A 26,837-nucleotide genomic window follows, 5' to 3' on the forward strand; every position below is an offset into this window, starting at 1 on the left:
TAAAAACAAAACTATAATATATGGAAATTTTGCTAAGTGTCAACAGAACTACACAGAGAGTATAAGTTACATAACTGTAGGAAGCAGATTACTTTGAAATAGGGGATTCAACGAACCCCCTTGAAGAGGTAGATGGGATCTGAGCTATGCATGGGGAAAGCCTGGATGAAGGTTTCATAGGTAGAAAGAAAGAGAGAGGTTATTCCCAATTGGGTAAGTAAGCAGCCTAAATTGATTTACACATTGTTTCTTTGGAAAGATTATTTCTGAGCTCAAAATTCTTTAGTATCTAACTTTATAAATGGTTAACGAAAAAAAGGACAAAAGAAACATGCATAAGGTAGAAGAGGGTAGTAAAAAAATGGACAATTCTAAGGGAAAGTCTTTCTGCAGCTTACTCTTAGGATTGTGGGTATGATACAGTGGGTCAAAGGTGGCTCTCAAGGGATCAGTAATAATTATAACAAAAATGATCCTAATTCAGGCTGATCAGGGTTTGTATAAGATAGGTCCTGATCTCGTAAAGAATGGTGAGTTGCTCCAAAGATCTTAATGTTCTATTACTATTTGGATTTATATTTTATAAAATATGAAGACATCCTAAGCTGAAAGTAGATGTCCTACAGTAATTGCAAGCCATGACTGTTCCAGTCCAGAGCTGTATGTATTCTTTGGGGACTTTTGCTAGGGCAGTGTCCACATCTTCTGTATCAGTTTCCTAGGTCTGTCCTAACAAATTACGACAGACTGGGTGACTTACAACAACAGAAATGTTTTCTCTAGCAACTCTGGACACAAGAATTCTGAAGTAAGGTACAGGCAGGGTTGGTTCTTTTGAAGGTTCTGATGGAGAATTTGTTCCACTTCTCTCTCCTAGCTTTTTATGGTAGCCATTAATACTTGGGATTCCTTGGCAGTCGCATCACTCCAATCTATGCTTCCACAGTTACGTGGCATTTTCCCTGTGTGTCTTTGTGTCCCACAAGGCCTACTTAGAAGGACACCAGTCATTGGATTTAGGGTGCACCCTAATCCAGTATGACCATATCTTAACTTGATTACATTTTCAAAGCCTCCAATAGCAAACAAGGTCCTATTCACAGATACTGGGGATTAGGACTTAAACATACCTTTCCTGGGTGACAATTCAACCCACAACTCTTTCATAGCCTATTATTAAAGTACCATTTCCCTAAATGGGATTACATAATTTCATCCCAATGATTCATTTGAAACAAGCAAGTTCATATAATATCTACACCTAATAATCTGACTTTCAACTGAAATGGAATGTCTAATTTCTAATCTAGTTTAGTACATATTAGAGCTCTCTTCAAAATCTACTTCACATAGTGAAAGCAAGGTAGTACAGTCAAAGTTACATTAGGCCCTGTGGGGAGATAAAAAAATGATAAAAAAAAAATTGGCTCCTACTCACATATAGTTTACAGCCTTGAAGTTTCACTGCATAGAATGTTCGCAATGGAAGGGATCATAAAGATCATCTATTCTAAACCATTCATTTTATAGATGGGGCCTTTGAGGCCTAGTGAGGTTAACTAATTTGCCCAGGACTCACAAAGTTAATTGGGGAAATAGAACATGCAAGGGAAACAAATGAAGGGCACAGTTTTAAAGAAATCCAGCTACGCTTTTGCTTTTGTGTATGAAGTACACAGTGAATTCTGATGACGTGCCATAGAGAGATTAGATCGAAGTCTGGCAGTCAACAGCAATTCTGGAGTAGATGTCAAGGCTCTTCATCTCCTTTGCTCTCATCTCTGTAGCCTCCCAGAAAGCAAAATAACTTCCTGACTTTTCTTTTCCTGGGGCATAGGCTTAACTCAAATTTCAGTTGTCTGAGGAAGCAACACCTTTAGAGTAGGAAGCACAAGGCTGTGCTGCTCTGCCTGCTGTAATTCTCTGATGATCATAAACTAATGGTGGAGAAGTAGCCCCTACGGTGGGTGGGGTCAGGAAGAAAGGATTCAGAAGTTACAGATTTGCTATAGATAAGAGAACTGTGATGCACAGTTCACTCTTTCCTATTTCAAAAAGAAATATGTAGTATTACTGATTTTGAAGGGGAAAAAAAAGGGTAAATTGCCTACTTCAAAGACAACCAATTGCTGGAATAGCTTTCAAGTCAGTTTGTAAGTCAAAGCTCTTCTTTCCTTTCTCCTTTCACAGAAGATGTGTGATAGATGAAAAAAAAAAAAAAAACCTACCATTAATGGAATTTAAAACAACCAACCACTGGAGCTAAAGTACAATGAGGTACCATGGCATTCTATCATAACCTAACTAAAGACTTAACAGAACAAAGACACTGAAAAAAAAATGGTAAGAAATTACAGGAATAAACCAAGAATTTGCATATCTGTTTATTTTTCAACTGGCATTGAATCATCATCAACTGAGCGTAGTTTTCTCTGAATTCATGGAACTAACATTTAATCTGACTTGCCTAATATGGGGATAGGCTTACTTCTTTCTCATAAAATGTACGAGATTTAAAATTAAAGTAGAAAAGCATCACTTCCTAAGCCTACTATTTTGGGACACACTGAACAATTAACTATGTTTCTACCAATTTATTCAAAATTTCATTCAAAATATTCTTTACATAATTACATTTCTTAGAGCTAACTGTAAGAACTGCAATTTCAAATTAGGTGATTTCAAATACACCTAGATGTCAATTAACACAAATTTTAGCATCATCAGCTTGAAAGCAGAGCTTCAAAAAAACCAAGTAACATGTTATAGATTAACATAAACAAATTTACATAATCAGAGATTCAAAGACATCGTAGAATGGCACATTTTCTTTGCAGTTTTGAAAAAGAATAAAATTTGACAAATAATGCATTATAATGATCACCTCCGTGGATGTGTTACTATGGAACAGAATTTTTGGCTTTACTAGCAAGAAGAATTACAAATGGAATGTGTTAAGTGTATGCATATGATGCTTCTATGGGGATTATTACACAACTGTGACAATATCAAAAAACTATCAGGAAATGATCCTCCTTATAAGAAACTTACAACACAAGCTAACTTTGGAAAACTCCACAAATGAATTAGTAACTAGAAGAGTCACTCTTCCAATTATTACTAACTGATGCCTACAAAGCTGAGTTTTTTGTCATTTATGATATAGCTGGGAAGAAGAGCTCTTTAGTGTTTTTTTCATTAGAAACTTCATGAAGATGTGTAATTTGACAAGTACCCATTACCTCGGCATTAAATCTAAATTCTATAGTAGTAGTCCCCACACTTCATCAGTCAAACATACACACAAAAATCAATGCAAGATTTCAATAAGAAATGTATAGGGAAATATAATTTCACATGATAGTTCGGCTTACTGTATTTCAATTTAGTAATTATTTGATTCACCTTCTGAAAACTGTAGAACTGATTCACTCGCATGACGTTTTCTTTCTAATGCAATGAATTATTTAAACTAAAAAGGATATGTGTATACGCACACACACACACATATATATGTGTATACATATATATTGTTTTTTGAGACAGAGTCTTGCTCTGTCAACCAGGTTGGGGTGCAAAGTCACAATCTTGGCTCACTGCAACCTCCACCTCCCAGGTTCAAACGATTCTCCTGCCTCAGTCTCCCATGTAGCTGGGATTTCAGGCATGCACCACCACGCCCAGCTAATACTGTATTTTTAGTACAGACAGGGTTTCACCATGTTGGTGAGGCTGGTCTCAAACTCCCGACCTCAGGTGATCCACCTGCTTCAGCCTCCCAAAGTGCTGGGATTAAAGGCAAGAACCACCACATCCAGTCCATACTACAAGTTCTATACAAAAGCATTGTTTAAGCTCTAATTGGTTAAATTTCAGAATTTCAGTCCTCAGACTCAGAAGACATGATTTAATTAAGATTAGGCAAGATGCAGGCATGAAGTGTACACAACGGTGGCAGAAAGGCCCTTTAGAGTACCTATGCTTTCGCTATTTTGCTAAAAGACGCCCAAACTGAACTTCGCTCATTTTTTTATGCAAAACCTTAGCTGGGGAGTGGCTTAAATGTAAACTCACACTTTCCACCACTAATGTGTTAAGCCACGACTTCTCTTAACTCCATGTGGAAAGTACAGCTAAATTTTATAACCAAATCAAAACACCATAGTCAATTATGGGTATATATTTCATGACTTTAACTAAAATGTGAACATTACTTTTCCAATCTTTCTATTAATGTGATGTGACTTATCTTTAAACAGACTCAACTTAATGAGAAAATATGGACATCTCCTTTAGAATGAAAGACTCAGATGACAGGAAATGTCTCAAATATTAATATTAATGTGTTGGGTTCTAACAACACAAAGTGAAGCTGCAATTAAATTTTACATATAATACGATGCACGTAGGTGGATTTCTAATGTTTTCCTGATGACTCATGTAGAATGCTTTATTTTATTTTATTTTTTGAGACGGAGTTTCTTCTTGTTGCCCAAGCTGGAGTGCAATGGCGTGATCTTGGCTCACTGTAACCTCTGATTCCTGGGTTCAAGAAATTCTCCTGCCTCAGCCTCCTGAGTAGCTGGGATTACAGGCATGTGCCACCACACCTGGCTAATTCTGTATTTTTAGTAGAGACGGGGTTTCTCCATGTTGGTCAGGCTGGTCTTGAACTCCCGACCTCAGGTGATCCGCCTGCCTCGGACTCCCAAAGTGCTAGGATTACAGTCGTGAGCCACCACGCCCGGCCCATGCTTTATTTTTTAAAAAAACTGGTTGTGTTGTTCACTTTAGGTTTACAATATTAATGCTATTTTGTGATCAATTTGGTAAGCCCTACAATATTTCCCAAAATGACTTAGAGATGCAACTTGACAACTATTTTACTTAGCTAGCATGATAATTAGAACCTAAACTTGCATTTCAGGTTGCCATATAACCTATACAGAACTGACAACAAGCTATTTTCTTGGCAAATACCTGATTGATGGTTCATTCTTAGCATGCTTGGAGAAACACATTAATAGGATAACCCATGTCTTTTTTCACTCTGTAATATCTACAGATGATCTCTATTTCAGATGACTCTAAGCAGCTAAATACGAATAAAAAAGGAACACCTTTCTGGCTCATTAAGGCAATTGCTCAAGCTGTCGTTAGCATTCTCTCTTTGCAAATGCAGTGCAGGATGCAGCAGGCCTTGTCTGCTGCAGAAACTAATGGCACAGAGCTACCTTTTGACAGCAGGACTAAATTTACATACTTTACATATTCAGTGAGTAAAGGAATAATTTACATTAATCAAATATGCTATGTTTGGGGTATTTTCCCCTCATTTGAAATATACCTGTCTACTTTGTAGGCCTAGTCATCGACAACTGCATAGGAAATGAATTAATTGAGCCAAAGCAAAAGCGGGCCTTTTCTACTCATTTAACCCTACCCATTTTCTATAGGGCAATTGTAAATTATGCCTCAGAAGATAAACAGCAAGTCATGCCTGAAAAGATGAGATGCTCTGGTTTTCATCCTCAGACCTGCTAGGCTGACTACCTGTCAGATAAGGCAGCAGCCAGGATTATGCCTTGAAAAGCTGACAAACCAAGATTTTTATCATTAAATCAAACCTGCTAGGTTTAAACTCTGTGAACTTTAATTATCTCATATTTAATTAGAAGAACTAGATTAAACCAAAAGTGGAGGGTGGAGGGGAGGTCCTGGCAAAGGAGAATCAAGGAGTTATTGGGGATGAGGAGACTTCATATCCACAAATCTGATTTCTCATTTCTAATAAAGCAAGGTTTACATTTACAGGAGACTCAAGGAATCACTGGGCTGCGCAATACTAGAGGTTATCTAGTCCATCCCAGAATGATCTTCATCTACCCTGTTCTTTATTATTATTATTATTTTCTTTTTTTTTTTTTTTGAGACGGAGTCTCGATCTGTCACCCAGGCTGGAGAGCACTGGCACGATCTCTGCTCACTGCAACCTCTGCCTCCTGGGTTCAAGCGATTCTCCTGTCTCAGACTCTGGAGAAGCTGGGAATACAGGCCCCCGCCACCACGCCTGGCTAATTTTTTGTCTTTTTAGTAGAGACAGGGTTTCACCATGTCAACCAGGCTGGTCTCGAACTCCTCACCTCAAGTGATCCGCCCACCTCAGCCTCCCTAAGTGCTAGGATGACAGGAATGAGCCACCGCACCCTGCCTTACCCTGTTCTTTGCAATCTCTGCAGGAAGAGGTTCTGCATATGTTGAAAAGGTTTAAAACTACTAAGGGCACTGTAAGTCAGTTTACCAGAGAATGAGAAAACGAAAATATTTCTACTTTACCAACTAAAAGATAAAAATAATCTGTGCTCCAGAGGTTGCTTTTATTGCTATTTTTTGTTATGTAAGGCAAGACAGCATAATTAACAGTACTTTCAGAGTATCTTGTTTCATAATAGAGTCATAAGACAATGAATTATTTAACCAGTAAGTACTCATTGATGATCTACTCCAGCAGCTGGCAAACTTTCTCTGTAAATGGTCAGCTAGTAAATATTTTAGGCTTTGTGGGCCACAGATTCTCTGCCACAATTGCTCAATTCTACTGCTGTAGCCCAAAAGCAGGCATAAGTAATATGTAAATGAATAAACGTAGCTATGTTCCCAAAAAATTTATTATGGGAAGTTGAATTTCATATAATTTTCACATCACAAAATGTCATTTTTCTTGTGTGTCTGTGTGTGTGTGTGTGTGTGTTTTGAGACAGTCTCCCTCTGTCGCCTATGCTGGAGTACAGTGGCACGATCTCTGCTCACTGCAACCTCTGCCTCCCGGGCTCAAGCAATTCTCCTGCCTCAGCATCTCGAGTAGCTGGGACTTCAGGCACCCGCAACCCACCCGGGCAATTTTTGTATTTTTAGTACAGACTGGGTTTTGCCATGTTGGCCAGGCTGGTCTAGAACTCCTGACCTCAAGTGATCCACTCACCTCGGTGTCCCAAAGTGTTGGGATTACAGGCGTGAGCCACCGCACCCAGCGCTTCTGATTGTTTTCTAACCATTTAAAATCATAGGAAATATTCTCAAATTTTGGACTGGATTTGGCTTATAGGCCATAGTTTGTTATCTCATGGTCTCTTCGACACTTAAGTCACTATGAAAGGGAGAGAAAATGATACAATACATGGCCACTTTTCAAAATGGTTGGGAAAACAAAGACAAAAATATATTTTTTTAATTGGCAAATAATATAAAGCCACACATAATAAATGGCTAAAGTGTGGGGGGCATCCCATAAGAGCTAAAAGAGTCAAGGCATGAGGAGGACATGACTCTATGAGAGCTTGAATAGTCAGAATAGGACTCATGTAGCAAGTAGTTGTACCAGGAAGAACCAGGTAGATTTATGTAAGTGGAGAAGAGAGGAAAGAGCACTCCAGGTAAGAGAAATAACATAAACCAGGATAGAGAAATGTGAATTAGCAGGTTGCATTTGGGGGAATGCAGGAGAAAGGCCTGTCTAAGCAGAATCAATTGGAGAAATTAATTCAGTCACTCAATAGATAACTATTGATCACTCCTGTGTGTCAAGCATTATGCTAAACACTAGAGATACCGTGATGAGTAAGGCACAATCCTTGCCCTCCAATTGCTCACCGTCTTGTTAGAAGGACAAACAAGCAAAAGCAATTATAATACAGGATAAGATACTTACACTGAGGTATAAAGCTCCTCAGAAATAACTGGCAATTTAAAAAATTATATCAATTCTCAACATTCCATTCATTTGCATTTAAGGTAGAGATCTGTGATTTAAACCACGAAGGGAATCGAAACGGAAAATAAAAATCCCCGTGTGACCCATACAAGGCCTGATCATTTAAATATTCAAATATAACTGCCTTTCCTAGAGAAACAGCAAAATCACATAAACTTCCTTCCTATAAGTGATTTTTGGAAGCCTTTTGAAGATTATAATTTTAAAAGGGATTATTACATTATTAGCTTGATTCACCGCAACTGGGTATTATGTCATCGGTCCTAACAATGTGCATACACCTATCCGTAAACCTTTTCAGCAATGAGGTAAATTACTATGGAAAAGCCTGAAAGTGTTTTTTCACCAGAGATCTTTAAGAAGAGGATTTATATCTACCTGCATGAGATGACTCAGGATCAATAATGCCTAGAGCAGAGCATGAATTTTCAACTCTATGATTTGAAATCTCTTAAAAGCATTCCAGTGAATATTTCCACAAATTAATCACTCATTCTTTAAAAAAATGTAGTAGTGTTACCAGACTTATTTGAGGTAAGAACTAAAAATTCACCTACGAGTGTTTAGAGCAGCACTATGACCAAAGAAAATCTGAAGGAAATCATAAATCTTTTGCATAAGGCCCTGAGTGAAACGCAGCATTGTAAGGAAATAGCATGCAGTATGGAATTAGACGAACTGGTGTTCAGATTCTGATTGAGCCATTCACCAGCTGTGACCTTGGCCAAGCTACTTAACTTCTCTAATCTTCCACTCCTTCACCTGTAAACTTGAGAAAATAAAACCTAATGCTCAGGAATGTTGTGAAGATGCAATGAGATGGTATACATATGACACCTAGAACAGTGCTAGGCAAACAATAAGAACTCAAGAAATGTTAAAAAGTCCTCCATTCTTTCTCTTTTTCTTTTTCTCTTCCTTTCTTTCTTTCTCTCTCTCTCTCTTTCTTTCTTTCTTTCCTTTTTTTTTTTTGAGATGATGTTTTGCTCTCTTGCCCAGGCTGGAGTGTAATGGCATGACCTTGGCTCACTGTAACCTCTGCCTCCTGGGTTCAAGCAATTCTCCTGCCTCAGCCTCCCCAGTAGCTGGGACTACAGGCATGCACCACCATACCCAGCTAATTTTTTTGTACTTCTAGTAGAGATGGGGTTTCACCATGTTGGCCAGGCTGGTCTTGAACTCCTACCCTCAGCTGATCCACCCGCCTTGGCTTCCAAAAGTGCTGGGATTACAGGCGTGAGCCACTGCGCCAGGCCCATTCTTTCTTCATTGCCAGGTTCAACTCAACTTTTTTAGGAAATGACCCCAAGCAACAGGCACAAAGATGCCATTCTCATAGTAAGAGAGTATAAAAGAGAGAACGGGCCTATGTATGTGTAACCTTTCTTCTATGGTGTATTGGTTATTGTGGGTAGCATGTTGTGGGTAGTGAGCCTTAACAACCAACTCTGCTATCGAAGGCACCTCTTGAACCTCCCCTTCCACCTGAATCCAAATATGCATCTGCATTCTCTACTTTCACACTTTCCTTTTAATGTTCTCTCAGCCATGGACCTCTCCTCAAAAGCCAGGGTCTTTGGTGAGGGGAATAAATAAATGGTGAGAAAGACCAGAAGAAAATACAATTTTGCTAGCAATACCTCCATTTTCTACAATAGTTAAGAAACATTCTTTGCTTTTTTCTCAGTTCATTTCCAAACTAATTCTCACGCCCTCGGAATGCTGTAATACCAATACTGCCACTTGTGAAGAGTATGTCATTCGGGCTTCTCTATTCAGCATTAAAATGAGGCTTCCTCAGTAAATAATATATGTGGAAGCTTCTCTGAGCTGGAACAAGCATACCTCCTTTGTGCATAGCAGCTCCCATGACCTAGAAGTGCTTCCTGCACTGCCGTTCTTATTAAGTTGAATATTTCACATGCTTTGGAGCTGAGAGCCAATTTTCTTAACACAGTCTTGAAATCTTCATTATCTCCAAATATTCTATCCATGCTTGCTACTAAATGTACATGTAGTAGTGCTATTGCCCAATATGATTTCTGAATGGATTAATAATAATATCAGTTTTATAGGTCCAGGTACACAACTCACAGGATTCTTAAAGTATCTCAATAGTAGAATACCAATAGGTAAAGAAATCACTTTGCCATGAATCCTATCTGAAGGACTGTGATCCCACATAGGAATATTTAAATAATCAAGGGTTTAGGTAAATGATATAAACACATTTGCACAAGCCAGAATGCATAAACCTCATACACATAAAGATAGAAAAATGCAAGTATTACACGAGTTATTTGCAAATACTGTCTTAAAACACTCAGGGTATTTCTAGGTGTTCAAATTAATGAAGTTCTTGAAAATATGGATTAATTTAAATATACTAAAATTATATATTACATATATTATGTGTGTGTGTGCATGCATGCTATATATAGCTAATAGCTGGCATAAGAAATGGCTACCCTAGTGGCTTCTGTCTTTATATAATAGTCACTCCAATAATGACTAGTATACATTTTAAAAACACATTCATGGGATAGAGATTATATCTTAGACTTTTTTTTGGATCCTGCTTAACGCCTGGCAGAATGTTCTGAACCACACAGTAAGCATATAGTCTCAAATGAAAGCCAGAAATATTCATTGTAGAATATGTATCTGTTTGCTTCCCAAGTCTACATTTTCTTTCCAAGCATATATATGGTTAACCATCATGAAATTGGTATTACGGGGCATATAGCATAAATTTTACCAGAAAGCCTTAGGCAGAAAGAAAAGAGGACTGGACAAAATGAATATCATGTTTCCACCAGAAACTTTTACTATTTGATTATCTTAAAAAGTCATGTTGTACAATCACCCAATCCTGTTTAAAACAGCACTCAGGCCGTTTATGTGGCTGATCTTGGCTTAGCCCTTGTTGCACAGGGATGATTTACCACTGCAGAAAAGAAGAAATAAAGAGAAAAATTATTTGAAATGTATAAATAAATTTAAAAAAACATAATGCACCTAGAACACTGAATAAGACAAAACCATAAATTGCTCATTTATAACACTGATTTGAGATTGTGCTATTGAAACTTAAAACGAGAATTTCAACAAATTAGGCCACAGATAAAACAAAAATCTCATTTTTATTTCATTAGTTATTATGCAGGTCATGATAAACGTGTCACATATTAAAGGAATGAACTGGGTATTGCCAGCGCTCCATCTCAAGCTGCATTCTTGCTTGTTTCTTTAGAAAGTTGTAAGTTAATGAATAGATGCTACTTTCTATGATACGGATGTCCTTCACTACTCGAATCTATTGAATTCAGCAATGAATACATATTCATGAATGTGCACTCTTCTCAAAACAGGGATTTAGACAGTCTACTCCATTAAACATAAGTTTATTTTTCTTCCAGGTGTCAGCTAGGAAATCAACATTTTGGTCAGTGGCCTTTTCATAATGTTTGTCCTAATGGATGCCACCTGGAAATAAAATCAACTGATATTTAATGCAGTATATTTTCTAAGTTCCCATTCTAGGAAGAGTATTATTTTAGAAAGAAGTAATTAACTCTAACTATTAGAAATGAACATAGATTCAAAGATACAACTGTAGCTGAATCTGGTGCTAATTAAAACAAGAGTTAAACAAAAATCATATAATACTTTTTTTATACATTCACATTCTATTGATGATGATAATAATTAGAGCCTATGCTATCATCAACTTGATGCTTTCATAGCTGTACTGTTTATTTTGGTCCTCCTACTATGGTTTCTAGGTATCAGATGCGGCCAACTGTGTTGTCTGTCAGTCTGTTCCAGTACCAGTATTTTGATTTAGTAACTTGCCACACGGATATAATGTTTTACAATCATCTAAATGGTTAATACATATTAACTAATGTTTTAGTGTTAAATGTTCACACAAAACCTAATAAACGGTGCATCTCCAAACCTTCTTTGCTTCCTTTACAAGTAATACACTATGTTTTTTTTAAAAAGATCTTTCAAATATTCTAGTCATGCTCAATCAATAAATACACCAAAATCAAACTTAAATAACAGGCTTGCTAGCTATAAAACAACGCACGCTTGACAATATGGAAGAAATATAGGAAATAATTTTGTCAAATTTTGTTAAGCCAAGAGGAGTGGGAAATGGGGTGGTAAAGGCCATATGTGTGCTAGATTCATACAGTAGTTTCTGTTCTTGATGCTGGGATCAAACATCTGAGCACCTTGTACGTTTCCATCACAGTGGTAAGACACTGGGGCTAATGAATATGATGCAAGTCCTTAACTCCTTAAAGACTTATGTACTTTAGACAACCATTCTATCCTATTCATCCTAGGTGACCACAATGATTACTAAGACTAGCAGCCATGCTCATAAGTGATGGTGGCCAAAGGCTCACATTCGGAACATTACGACGGGCTAGTATTCTACTCTCCTGCAAGAGCTGTCTTGCATGGACGATATGATGGCACAAGGGATGCAATGTGGAAAAAACCTAAGTAGAAAAATTTTACTTCTATTTATTTTTTAAAAAGTATTCCCCTGACAGCTTGGTCTGATTGACAGCTCTTACAGACTGACCTAATGAACCTTCAGCCTGGGAGCCTCCACACATTCCCTGATATGCAGTGAACTCAAGTTTTACTGTAGGCATCATCTCCTAAGCCCCAGTGATCTGACTAAAGTGGCATGGCCTCCAAATACCACTGCGAACATTTATTGCAGGCCAGTCCCAGCAGGAACATTGTCAAACTGATTTTTCAGCTTTTATAGTCTCTCTGCAAATCAGCCCAAATCACATTGTTCCAGGTTTAGATTAAGCATCTAATTGTGTATCCCCATGATCTCTGCTAGGATTTTGCAAAGGTTTTGTTAAATTCTGGTATATGAAAACATCACAGAGCCACAAGTGTATATGCAAATTATCTGCTTATTCCCCTGTAGACTGTAAAAAATATGTTAAGGTTTTGTAAAAAACTGCTGTTCATCTTACGCTCTTTTGTCTGTTTATTCCTTACCCATCAGGGCCAGTTTGTAAATGTACAACAGGGAAGATAAGACAAAAGGCTGGGGCAGGAATGATTCAGGATCGTTATTAACACCAAAAAATATGTCCTGTACAAAGGGAATCCATGAGTCACATTTAGAGAATTATTCTACATTGTTTATCTTAGGTCTTAAAGTATAATTCCTCAGGAAAAATGCAGAAACCAGGATACTAGCCTGCTACAAAGAAGAAAGACTTTGTGCATTTCTTTTAAATCTTTGTAAAATAACAACAAAAAGGAATTAGTCTAACTATGACTAGTTTTCTGGAAATCATAAGTGACTTATTTTGGAATTAAATGAGTATCATGGGGTTGTAATGCAGGGAAGCTGCAGTTAACATTTTGAACTTCTGAAACCACTTTTATGATGGACTTCTCCTATTTCACATTCTCAAATAAAACATTTGTTGTTCTAAATCTGAGATAAAAGGGTATGTTCATCGGATTATACTGCTTATGTAAAATTTGAATTTAGTTTTAAATTGTCTTTCATTCCTCTTAGAAACTAGAATGATGAATCTGGACAGACTAATATTTGTAAAAAGTAGCCACAGAAATGAAGATATTGTAATCCACAGAAAAAGAAAAATACTTTTTACTTCTTACATAAAGCATATTTAATCAAAAGTCTTTGAATTTGTCAGCAATACATATAAACATACCTATACACACATCTCTCTTCTCTCTCTCTCTCTCTCAAGCTACTCAGCTACCAAAATAAAGACAGCCTCTAAATGCCAACATAAAACTAAGCAAACACAAATGGATTTGGTAACTGTATTTTGCTGAACCTCAACTACCCCCTCTGGGGCTTTGGCCTCTACTTGCAGCATTACTTTCGCATAACTACAGTAAGACAGCAGCAAGAGCTACAACAAAAACAAAGATTAATTAACTTGGCTGGTTCAGGGGGAGATTTGTGGCAAGGTGTTTTTCCTCTAAAACCTCTAGATTCATCTAGTTTCCAGTTTGTTCTAAACATTTCAATCCATGTTTTTTTTCCACGTGGGCATAAGAAGAGAAGTATACTGACATATACTTAGATCCTGGGTCACAGTAGGTGAAATAGATGTGAGATAGAATTCTGTTTTTCAATATTTCAGTAAAGAGTCCCACCAAATTGTTTTGTAAGTCTCAAATCACCTAACTACAGATTTAACTGGGTATTTGTATCTTGTATACTTTTTAAAATCTTTGATTCTGTATATAATAAGAATAATTTTTTAAACAATCTACATATGTTGGTAAGATCTGTCCTCTTCAAGGCAGTTGCTTTAGGAGCTACAGAATTAAGCAATGATTCTATCATTGCCAAAAAAACATTTGTGAAGCCCTTCGTCAGGATATCTTTACAGTAGGCCTTACAGCCTTTTAAATAGTTTTGATGAAGGCAAGTCTTTGACCTTTAATAGATTTGAGTTTTAGAAAGCAAATATTTCAGAACTAAATCGATAAGGAACCTGGGTAACTAAACTGTGCAATACTAAAGTTTGGTTAAACACTAGATGTAACTGAAGAAATGAGATGGAATTTCTTCTCTGGCTCAAATTCAAGGTATTGCAGAACATTCATTGGGATAAGTAAATTCTAGTTGGGGCTGGGCACGGTGGCTCATGCCTGTCATCCCAGCACTTTGGGAGGCCGAGGTGGTTGGATCACCTGAGGTCAGGAGTTTGAGACCAGCCTGACCAACACAGTGAAACTCCATCTCTACTAAAAATACAAAATGAGCCAGGCATGGTGGTACATGCCTGTAATCTCAGCTACTTGGGAGGCTGAGGCAGGAGAATCATTTGAACCTAGGATGTGGAGGTTGTGGTGAGCCGAGATCGCGCCATTGCACTCCAGCCTGGGCAACAAGAGTGAAACTTCGCCTCAAAAAAAAAAATTCTGGATGGTTTGGTAACAAAAGCAATATACAATCACCCCTAAGTATCCATGAGGAATTGGTTCCAGAACTTCCCCTGGAAACCAAAAAATTAGCAGATGCTCAAGTCCCTTGTATAAAATAGCATAGTATTTGCATATCACCTATGTACATCCTCCCATATACTTTAAATCATCTCTCAACTAATTACAATACCTTATACAATATTAATGCTACGTAAAAGTTGTTATACTGTATTGTTTAGGGGATATGAAAAGTCTTTACATGTTTAGTACAGATGCAATTTTAAAAAATATTTTCCATATGCAGTTGGTTGAATCCATGAATGTAGAACCTATGAATATCAAAGGCCAATTGTATTCAGCAAAATATAGATAAATGCATAAATGTGTGTGTGTGTGTGTGTGTATGTGTAATGCTAAGATTATGGGTGTAACAAATATCAGTCTATTTGCCAGCCCTTCCCATACCTTTCTCAGAGAATCTGCTCTTTCATCCAGTCTCTGGAAAAGGCCACAGTCCCATGCACCACGTGAGCTTATCTCTGCTCTGTCTGATTGGCCACAGACTGAACACCTGACTTACGGGAAACAAATTCACAGACTTGCTGAGCCAGCAGATTGTGTCACAAGAATCTGAACTCGGAGAGATCCATGTCACATAAAGATAGGCAATTGAAGTAAGCGTCATACTGTATCATAGTTGTGGCAGTCACGTTCAAACAAAGGAAACCAGTGGGTTTCCTTTGGAAACAGGAGAAAAGAGGAGACAGAGATGAGTGAGATCATGGAAGGACAGATACAGCAACTTATAATTCTAACTTTTCCATTTTGGTTCCAGCCTAAGACACTCTATGGTCTCACTGTTGTTTTCTATCCTTGGATGTCCACAAGGTTGCTTATCATATCCTTAAATAAATTCCCCTTTGCTCAAGCTACCTTGTGTAGATTTCTATTCCATACAGCCAAGCAGTGCCTACGACAATGTGTTAATGGACCTGATTCCTTCCTTTAGTTTGTCAATAAAAAAAATTAGAAAAATAATTTCTAAACTGTTCATGGAATGGCTGAATGCCCAGGGAGATTAAGTGATTCCCTCCAAGTCATCCGCACAGTGATGGGTCAAGCATTAGAAACCGGATCTCCTAATTCATCACAGACCCTGGAGTTCCATAACCTTGGAAATGTTATTTAACCTCTCTTTGCCTCAGTTTCCACCTCTATAAAAGGGAATATAGTAATAGTACTTAACCTCTCTAATAGGATTGTTGTGAGGATTAAATTAGTTATTATATAACACAAATAGTAGAGGCTAGGAGCAATGGCTCATGCTTGTAATCCCAGCATTTTGGGAGGCTGAGGTGGGTGGATCACCTGAGGTCAGGAGTTCGAGACCAGCCTGCTCAACATGGTGAAATCCTGTCTCTACTAAAAATACAAAAATCAGCCAGGCATGGTGTTACGCACCTGTAGTCCCAGCTACTTGGTTGGTGGTGGGGAGGGGGGCTGAGGCAGGAGAATCACTTGAACCTGGGAGGCAGAGGTTGCAGTGAGCCGATATCGCACCATTGCACTCCAGCCTGGGTGACAGAGCGAGATTCCATCTCAAAAAAAAAAAAAAAACGGTGATTGAATCAGGGAAGGAACCTGACCTACAGAGGAACCATCACTTGGGGTCTGGTGTTTAAAAAAAAAAAAAAACCAGGGGAAAAAAAAAAAGGAACCAAATAACATTCCTGTCACAGGAACACAGAATTGGGACCCAAGAATCTTTGTTAGGAGGTAGAAGAAGCAGTTACACAAGGGTAAAAAAAAGTCTCGTTTCAAGCACTAGCTTAACGGCCGATGGACGTATGCTGTGAAGGACCCCAGAGCCACCTTGAAAGGAGAGCAAAGATCCCATTTCCAGGGCTCTAGGTCTAGGTATATAATACATCCTGCCCTGGGTTCCCTTGAGCCTCTCTGTATCTGTTCAATGAACACCCAGTTTAAATAGCTTTTTGTTCCTTGTAATCAGAAGAGGCTCAATTAAGTAAAATGCTTATTAATAGTACCTTAAATTTTAGTACAAAAATTAAAAGCAATTACATACACAAACAGCCTAGAAGGGAGGTCCCAGATGCTTCTCATTTCAAACTTTCTTTCTTTTCTTTCTTTTTTTAGTGTTCTCACAGTGTCATCACAACACTCTCATTTCTCTCTTTCTGGGTTAAAAAGTGCGTTATCACTATCTTATCACCAGGAACTAAATGGCACAGGTCTTAAGAATGAGTAATTAATCATCCTATATCCATTTAGCATCATCGGATTCATTTTGTTTAACATGATAGATAATAGCTTAAGCCTACATTCTTCCAATTAAAATGTGAAAATGTTCTTTACGAAGGTCTTCTACCCTTACGAACCTAACCGAACTCTAGAGTATATTCTATAATTAGCACCCTGAAAATATATCTTAAAGCAGCAAAACAGCAACCTGAGTACAAACCAAGACTACTGCAAATTGTAAACAACTTCAGATGATTTATAGAAAAAGAATTCGACAAAGCTTCCTCAATGTCAGGATATAAACAGTTCTTAGTGCTATTTAGTTAAACGATAGTTATAAAACCCATTGAACTGAATGAGAATTTGGATTGTCAGACAAATGTTTGTAAGGGGTTAATTAATTCATATGAACTACACAGCTCAGCTGAAAATGGGCTCATTATTCTAAGCCACCAACTTTGTCTGCTTCTTGTATTGTCCTCCCTTCTCCATCAGATTTATCCTGTTGCACCCCCACCCATGGTAATGCATGTCAGGAGACAGAAATATTTAAAAGGAAATGTGAGCTACAGGCATTTTGCAAGAGTACATCAGAGGTACAAAGATGTCTGCTGGAACACTGAAATGGAAAGATCATTTATTAGTATACCATGGTTCATAACATCCCAAAGGGTTCAATATTTTCATTAGGCACATAAACATACCCCCTCCTCCTTTTCAAATGCCTCATTACAGCTAAGCCTGGAGCTTTTCTCTTAAAAAGCTTTCCTCTGAAATTATTAATAATTTGAAGTTCCCTACAGGCCAAGGGTATTATTACAGTCAAAATGCATCAATATGTATATATACTTATATACTCTCTTTATGCTATTTTAAATAACAAGGTATTTAGTGGAAACAGTAAAGAATTTATAAGCTCTATACAGAAAAGCCTAGAGGAAGATGGCAATATCCCAGACTCCAAGGAAACAGCTCTTGAAGCTTATTAGGTGGGTGTAGGAGACTGTAATAGGATTATGAGTTTTGCTTTAGCCTGTCCATCATTTCAAAATCCCCATAACTAAAGGGAATATCTTCATAGGGGTCTGAGTTTAATATTGAAGCTGCTTTATTTAATTCTTCCTATTTTATAATGCTGAGTGCTAATTAGTTCCATCCACTTTCTTCAGGCTTGTCAATAAGGCAACTTGGAAGCCAAGAACCTGCTGAATTATGGATTAACCAGTTCTGTAACGGCGTGTTCAAGCAACCTAGTTAGCTGCTCCAAACTGTAATGTTATTATGGGCACAGGAAAGCATAAAATACTCTTTTGTTATCTTCTGCTTAAGAGAAAAAAAATAACTCTCTACAAGCAAACTGTTTATTTCTGATGTGTTAATGAACATTTTAGATACGTAAAACTAAAATGACATTCACTGTTTTGTGTGTCGAACATAGTCTATTAAATTCACAATGGACATAATATTTGCTACAAAAAAAAAGACAAATTAGTCTTAGAATTTTGAGTGCAGAAAAAAAAAAAAACTTAAAGGCAGAAAGATTGAGAGACTGACATGAGTTCCCTCATCTACCTTCACTTTTACTGAACCTGCATCCCACCCACCCTGGGTCTTCCCATCACTCTCCTACGCTTGGCACTGACTCTTTTCTGGTGCAGCTAGATGCTAGAATTGGCCACGTAGGGTCATAAATTCTGGAATTAGAAGTAATGTTAGAGATAAACTGACATAGCTCTCTTATTTCACAAGTGAATTAACTGAGACCCAAAGGTCAAGTGAACTATTTGAGGTCATACAAGCTAGTTGATAGTAAAGTTAAAAAAATGAATCCAAGTCTCATGATTCCTTGTTCAATGCTCCTTCACTTCTACTTACCATCATAACCATCCCATTCAACCATGTCCAAACTCATCGCCCTCACTAGGCTGTTGAGCTCTCCCCTCCCCAACGCATAATTTTTTAGCCACAAGGAATTGAACGATGATCAAGAACTGACAAAACGCAACTTGGCTCTGTCTGTTGCGTGCTCCCTGGTTTGACTCCCAAGTGTCCTTAAACCTCCCCTGCCTCCACAGGCTTCCAACTCTACCTTCCTTTCTTCATTTCTAAAGGCTTAGCTTGAGTTCTACCTTGTAAAAATGAGTCTATCTCCCAGGAGTTTAATCATCTGCCTTCGCCTAGAAACCAATTACGTTCTATTCTGCTCATCTTTGTGGTAGAGACAACACTCCTTTTCTCCCCTTCTGAAGATTCATTTACTAATGCATTCATTGAAATACATGTATTCCCTTATTAGCAACTTCAGTTTCTCCTTCTTTACTGCTGCCTTTTCCTTACACCCTAATAAAAATAATAATAGCAGTAAAAATAGCAAGCTAGTACATACAAAGTATTTATTACTGAGACAGCCAGGTGGGAGAGGGTCCCTGGAGAAACTCCAAACAGCCTGCCGACTGAGGTGGAGCCTTGTTAAGTTTGCATGGGGAGGAGCCTGGCCGCTCCCCTTCCTGTGTGGAAGCTGGAATTCCAACATCCTGCCCTAGCAGGGACGCTGGCCTTGCAAGAGTCCCTGTTTCCCCCTTTTCGTCCTTTTCACTGAACAAAACCCTGTCTTACCATTCAAATTGTCTGCAAGCCAATTTTTGTGGCAGTGGGACGAAGAAACCTGTCTATAGCTGAACTAAGGAAAAGTTCTGCAACATTTTGTGCTAGGGATCATTTTAGGTGCTTTGAAAGTATTCACTCATTTAATCCTCATAATAATCCATGAGGTAGATATAACTAGTATCCTCATTTTACAGATAAGGAAACTGATACATAGGTTAAGTAACTTGTGCAAGATACACAAGAAGGAAGAGGTAGTGCCAGGATTTGAACCCAGAGAGCTTAGCTCCAGATTCTGCGCTCTTAACCATCATGTTGCTTCTTTAATATATGTCATATCTATGCCATCACTTATGAGCTCTATTACAAAGAACAAGTTACTTCTCAGAGACTCAGTTTCCCGATATGTAAAATTAAAATAATATTGCTAATTTCATAGGATTGATATGAGGATTATGTGAACTAGAGATACATATAACCCATCATGCCTGGCATATATAAACATCCAATAAATGACAATATTATCACGATGAGATTAATAACCACCAAATTTGGCTTTTATTAATAAAATGTTCCAAAGGAGTACTCCCAGAGAGAGATAAGCTCTATTATGTATTTAAGAAATCCTTACAAAACCCTGTTCTAAACACAGACAATGTTAACTCATATAGTTCTCAAAACAACCATGAGGAAAATCCTACTATCATTTCCATTTTACATGGGAGAACATTGAGACAAAAAGGTAATTCACTGCCCCAAGGTCACAAAGCTAATAAGCAGCAGAGCCAAGATTTAGACCCACACAGTCTAACTCCATAGTCTTTGCTCTAACTACAGCACTGAGCAAGACTCTCAACTCTCCTTAGCCCAATGGACTAAGACAAGCATCTTTACAACATGGCAGCTGGCTTGAGAGTAAACTTGAGACACTCGTAGCATGGGAGAATAGCACAGATGCATATAGCTGCAGTAAGTTTAAAAAGGTGTTTTCTAGTGTAGTGCTCCCCAAACCTGTCAGCTGAAGAGGATTACCTAGAGATTAAAAGAAAAAAACAAAAACAGAATCCTTGGCCCCACCCATACCTACTAAGTCAGACTCTGGGAACAGAGATTGGTAGAAGTTAATAGAAGAACAAACACTTGGGGCCGGGCGCGGTGGCTCATGCCTGTAATCCCAGCACTTTGGGAGGCTGAGGCGGGTGGATCATGAGGTCAAGAGATCGAGACCACCCTGGTCAACATGGTGAAACCCCGTCTCTACTTAAAAAAAAATACAAATATTAGCTGGACATGGTGGCGTGTGCCTGTAATCCCAACTACTCAGGAGGCTGAGGCAGGAGAATTGCCTGAACCCAGGAAGCAGAGGTTGCGGTGATCCGAGATTGCGCCATTGCACTCCAGCCTGGGTAACAGGAGCAAAACTCCGTCTCAAAAAAAAAAAAAAGAAGAAGAACAAACACTCTATTAATAGAGGAACAAAATAAATAGGAAGCTTTGTCAAAATCCCCATGACCAGGACCTAACCCTGGAGACTCTGCTGCAGCATATCCATGTTGGTTCCCAGACCTCACTTGTTACCTTTAGAGGATTCTATAGAGACAACAACTTACTGAAAACTAACAAATAAAGGGAGAGAATCAAGTATATATCATGCCTTCATTATATGAAATATACCATCATGTAATCAAATAGTTGATGGACATTTCTTTCTTTTCTTTTTTCTTTTCTTTTTAGAAGTAATCCAACTAATTAAAGGAGGAATAATAGTACTCTTTTGAATGAATGGACCTAGACAATCATCAGCGACTGCTAATATAACAAAAAAAGTCAACTAGCCATCATGTGCTCCAATATAAAACCTCACAACACCAACAACAGTAAGGACATCTTGACAAAAAGACAAAACCTCAATCTGATCAAGCCGTAGAGTGGCTAGATTTATCTAACTATCAATTTATAGAAAATATATAGGGTAGGGGGACAGATGAAACAGGTAAATACCACCAATGGGATGCAATAAAAAAAATATAAACTCAATCAGACAAGTGACCCGGTTGCTTCAACAATAACAGCTGGGCTGGGCATGGTGGCTCACACCTGTAATCCTAACACTTTGTGAGGTCAAGGTTAGAGAATCACTTGAGCTCAGGATTTTGAGGAAGGACAGGAAGAAAGAAAGAAAGGAAAAAAAAAAAAAACCCTGAAATTTACAAGTAAAAAAAAGAGACAGATGAAAAGATGTAGAAGTCAGCCTCCAAGATGATCCCACATCCCTCCAACCCCGCCAATTATCCCAACCCCTTGTTATTCACACTCTGGTGTAATTCCCTCCCACATTGTTTCTGGGCTGGTTTGTGTGACTGATTGGTAGAATATGAAAGAAGTATTGTTATATCACTGCCAAGACTTTGCTTTCTCTCTTAGATCACTCACTCTTGGGGAAGCCAGCTGCCATGTTGTAAAGATGCTTGTCTTCGTCCATTTGGACTACTGTAACAAAATACCCAGTAGTATTTGTCTAATATCAAGGCACCAGTAAATTTGGTATCTGATAAGGGCTCGTTCTGTGTTTCACAGAGGCACCTTCTAGGTGTCCTCACATAGCTGAAGGAGCAGACACACTCCCTTGAGCCTCTTTTATAAGGGTAATCACTTCTCCAAGGCCTCGCCTTTTACTACTATCACATTGGGGATTATGTTTCAACATACGTATTTTGCAGAGACAAAACATTCAGACCATAGCAATGGTCAAGAGGCTCTATAGAGAGGCCCATATGGTGAAGAATTGAGTTTGGAAGTAGATCTTCTAGCCTCAGTCAGGCCCAGAGACAATGGTAGCCCTGCACAATATCTTGACTGCAATCTCAGGAGAGACACTGAAACAATCACTCAGCTAAACGGTTCCCAAATTCTTGACCCACAGAAACCATGACATAGTAAACATTTGTAGTTCTAAGCTACTACGTTTTAAAGGTAACTTGTTATGCAGCAATTGACAACTAATTGATAATTAATGCAAGGGGGATTCCATTGTTAAAAAGAGATTTAACAGAACAATAATAATGAATCAACTTTGTTTAGTTCCCAATTCAAACTAACCAAAAGGAGTAGATAATCAGCAGGGTGTGGTATGGTGGTGGTGGTTCACGCCTGTAATCCCAGCACTTTGGGAGGTGGGGCAGATCACTTGAGCTTAGGAGTTGGCGAGCAGCCTGGCCAACATGGTGAATCCCTGTCTCTACTAAAAATACAGAAATTAGCCAGGCATAGCGGCAGGTGCCTGTAATCCCAGCTGCTCGGGAGGTTGAGGCAGGAGGATTGCTTGAACCCAGGAGGCAAAGGTTGCAGTGAGCCAAGATAGTGCCACTGCACTTCAGCCTGAGCAACTGAATGAGACTCTGTCTCGGGGGTGAAAAAAAAAAAAAAAACAGATAGGGAAATGTAAACAGTAAATAGATATTTGTTATTAAGGATTTTTTTCTTAGTAAGGCATGATAACAGTATTTGTTTATGCTAGAAATAATCTTCATCTTTTGTGAATGCTTATAGAAACATTTACAGATTAAAAAAAAAAATAATGTCTGAGATTTGTTTCAAAATATCCAAGAGTAGGGGTATGGAGAAAACAAATGGACCATGAATTGATCATTGTGGAAGCTGGGTTCATGGGTCGTTTTTTTTTATATATATTACTGTACTTTGTATATAGTTGAAATTTCAAAATAAAGACTGAATAAGCAAAGAGAAAAAAAATCATTGACTGACTATTGAGGTTCCACAGCAGATGAAGCAATTCCAACCCAGACACCCAATTAGGAGAGGCACAGTCCCAATCGGCAAATAGGGCTCATCTATGGGTGTTAGTGCATGCAAATTCAGACATGGTACATACATACTGATATATACATATCTGATCTCTTACTCTTTGGTGTGTCCATGTCTTTTTTCCCCAGCTAGACATAGGACACTAACTTAGGGACATATTGTGTTTATTTATTGTTTGGTTTATCATTGAGGATTGCTTTTAAATTCAAGTAGGACATGAGCATGTCTGTAGAAAGAAGTCAATTCAAAGAAAGACATTAAGAAGGAAAAAAGCCTGATTCTGAAGGAGGTAAGAGGAATGAGATGAGGAGCACAAAGTTTGCCTCAGGAAGTGACACTGAGGGAAATGAAGGGAACTTGAAAGAGATGGTCATTTACCAAGACTGTGAGGTGTGAGTTTCAGTTGGAGGAACTAAAGAGAATAGAGAAAATCTGGACGAACAGCCAAGGTATATGATTCAGTGAACAATGAACAAGGAGACTGCTAAGGAGTGATGAAGATGCAACTATGCTACATAAACAATAAAGATAATGATTTTCTTTCTTTCTTTTTGTTTGAGATGGAGTTTTGTTCTTTTTGCCCAGGCTGGAGTGCAATGGCATGATCTCGGCTCACCACAACCTCCGCCTCCCAGGTTCAAGTGATTCTCCTGCCTCAGCCTTCTGAGTAGCTGGGATTACAGGCACATGCCACCACGCCCAGTTAATTTTATAATTTTAGTAGAGACAGGGTTTCTCCATGTTGGTCAGGCTGGTCTCAAACTCCCGACCTCAGGTGATCCGTCCACCTCAGCCTCCCAAAGTGCTGGGATTACAGGCGTGAGCCACGGAGCCCGGCCCAATAAACAGAATATTTAAGGTTCTTTGCCCAGGGCAGTGAATTCATTTTTACTATATTTGGTTCTGTAGTTATATTATTTGATTATTACATTTAGGAGGAGAGGAATGAGTAACAACAACTGTGCTTCAATTGTAACACTACGAACAGAGCCATTCTAAATACATTATTCTTTATGGTGTATATGTTTTCGCAGAAAACATTCCCAATAGCTTGAATAATTTATGAATGGATTTTAATATTTTGCAATCGTTTGGAAATATGTAAATATTTATTCTCTTACTTTGTGAAAGTCTGAAAAAAGCAAGGGTCAACGAACAAATGCAACATCAAACAGTAGAAACTTCACATTTGAGAAAAAAGATATTTTAACATATAACTGGGCCATTTACAAAAGAATAATCAGATAAATATTTGTTGTCATGGCCATCTGAGAATAATGCCTCAATAGATAGCTATGGACACTTAGGACGGGAAGCTTAGATATAATAATATTGCATAATTTAATAGGACAAATAGCTGCTGAGTAATTTCATTTTAAAATAGAAAGCCTAAAATAGGATCTCAGCTATGTAGAAACCTCACACAATGAGTTGATCTGGATAGCAGAGTTTATACATCTTATATAGCAACAATTTTTATCTTAGCCATTTTGTATAGAAATCTTTTGAAGTTATATTGTATACTTTGCTGCCTCCATAAGGACAATCTATTGGAAATACATTTTTGGGCCAGGCACGGTAGCTCACGTCTGTAATCCAACACTTTGGGAGGCCGAGGTGGGAGGATCACCTGAGGTCGGGAGTTTGAGACCAGCCTGACAAACATGGAGAAACCCCGTCTCTACTAAAAATACAAAATAAGCTGGAAGTGGTGGCGCATGTCTGTAATCCCAGCTACTTGGGAGGCTGAGGCAGAAGAATTGCTTGAATCCAGGAGGTGTAGGTTAACGGTAAGCCAAGATCCGCGCCATTGCACTCCAGTCTAGGCAACAAGAGCGGAACTCCGTCTCAAAATAAATAAATAAAATTTTTTAAAAATACATTTTTGCTAATTCACACAATTATCATGAACATCAAATACTGTGCTGTGCTATAACTATAAGGTCTGTAGGTCATATTTGAGGTGTGTCTATTTGTTTCTTCTCTAAATAAACCTAAACTATTCTATGCTGAAAGATCTTTTTCATTTACAAAATTTTAATTATTATTTTATTTATTCTAATAATATAATCAGCACAGAGTCACTGAAGATTATAAAAAGTGTGAAGGAAGTACAAACTACTCATATGCCACGGTATAGCCACAAGGACTATTAATACTTTGGTGCATTTCACTCCAATTTTTAAATGAGCAACTACATATATATATACATTTTTTTTTACATTGTTGAGACCAGTTATAAAGAGTTCTGTATTCTGTTTTTTGTTTTTTAATATGATTCTGGAATACTTATCTGCTTTGATAATTAGTTCATCTCTTCCACTATAGTCAAGATATTAACTATCACATCTTAGTGCTTCCAGTGAGTCTCAAACTCTGTCTACCTCTCAATCCTGGTATGTATGCTGCTTCATATTTGCTGGAGGGTGAAAAAAACAGAAAATCCAATCTGATAGAACTATGTCTAACATAATAAATAGATTTTTGAGTAAGGTACTTGGAAGAATCTCTTTTGATAAAAGTCTACATGCTGCTGTTTAAGGACTTGATCACATTTCTTTTGCATATTGAGGGATGTTTTTGCTTTTGCTTACTTTCAGGTTTACTGCCATATTTTGAAGAGATAGATAGCATTTCCAGGTAGGTACAGTGGCTGGAAGAGGGGAATTTCAGAGAAGTGAAGTATTCCTGTGCTGCAATGTTGCAGAACACCATAAATCTGATGTATGAGTCTGACCTAGCAGCTTTCTAATACACACCTACACAGATATAAAGTTCCCTCATTTAAATTTATTTCTGCTGAATAAGCAGTAATAATCTGTGTTATCTTTCTTTGGAAGATTTAATTACTTATCTGTGTTCCCAAGCCACCATGTACTTGCTTCAATATTAACCCTTAGCATTCTATATTATTTTAAATTGAATCACATGAAATAAATATTTTCATAGGTCAAACTACATCATATGGCTCAACCTAATAGTTAATTTATTGTGTTTCTCTTTTCATACTGGACAGTACATTCCTTTGGGGTAAGGTCCATCTTTGTACCATCAGGGTTTGGCTATAATAAATATTAAAATATTTGTTAAAAGAATGTAAATATAGTATATTCAAATCAGTGATTACAAGTTTTATGCACTGACTTGACCCAAGTTCATCATGCTTTGCATCTGGTAAGTAGCAAAAAATTCTCATTTCATTTCATTTACTTTTTGAATCTCTTCTAGGAAAAAGTTGTACTGATTTTCTACATATAGTATGTGTACTATATGTAGAAAAATGTTTACAACAGCATTATTTATGGTAGCAAAAAAAAAATAGAAACAAATTAAATTTCTAATTTAAAGGATGGAGTAAATTATCTTACATTCTTATGTTCAAATAATATACAACCATTTAAAAGGAGACATA

At 37.8% G+C, this 26,837-nt stretch overlaps 1 protein-coding gene across 5 annotated transcripts in view; it reads right to left on the reverse strand.

Annotated features, from left to right (window-relative positions):
- The window catches only part of DIAPH2 (diaphanous related formin 2), a 906,017-nt gene that overhangs the window by 108,448 nt on the left and 770,732 nt on the right, over positions 1 to 26,837 (reverse strand). Inside the window, exon 28 of one of the 5 annotated variants that reach the window (XM_064362648.1) lies at positions 10,576 to 10,718. The exons of the other annotated variants lie outside the window; for them this stretch is intronic. Within the exon in view, the coding sequence (XP_064218718.1) occupies positions 10,669 to 10,718 (50 nt within the window). The 3' untranslated portion in view covers positions 10,576 to 10,668. Of the gene's footprint in view, positions 1 to 10,575; positions 10,719 to 26,837 lie in introns of those variants that run through there. 5 annotated transcript variants of the gene reach the window in all.

Source organism: Aotus nancymaae, unplaced genomic scaffold (genome assembly GCF_030222135.1).
Source record: "Aotus nancymaae isolate 86718 unplaced genomic scaffold, 86718_ANA_hifiasm-v0.15.2.pri h1tg000004l, whole genome shotgun sequence".
Classification (NCBI taxonomy): domain Eukaryota; kingdom Metazoa; phylum Chordata; class Mammalia; order Primates; family Aotidae; genus Aotus; species Aotus nancymaae.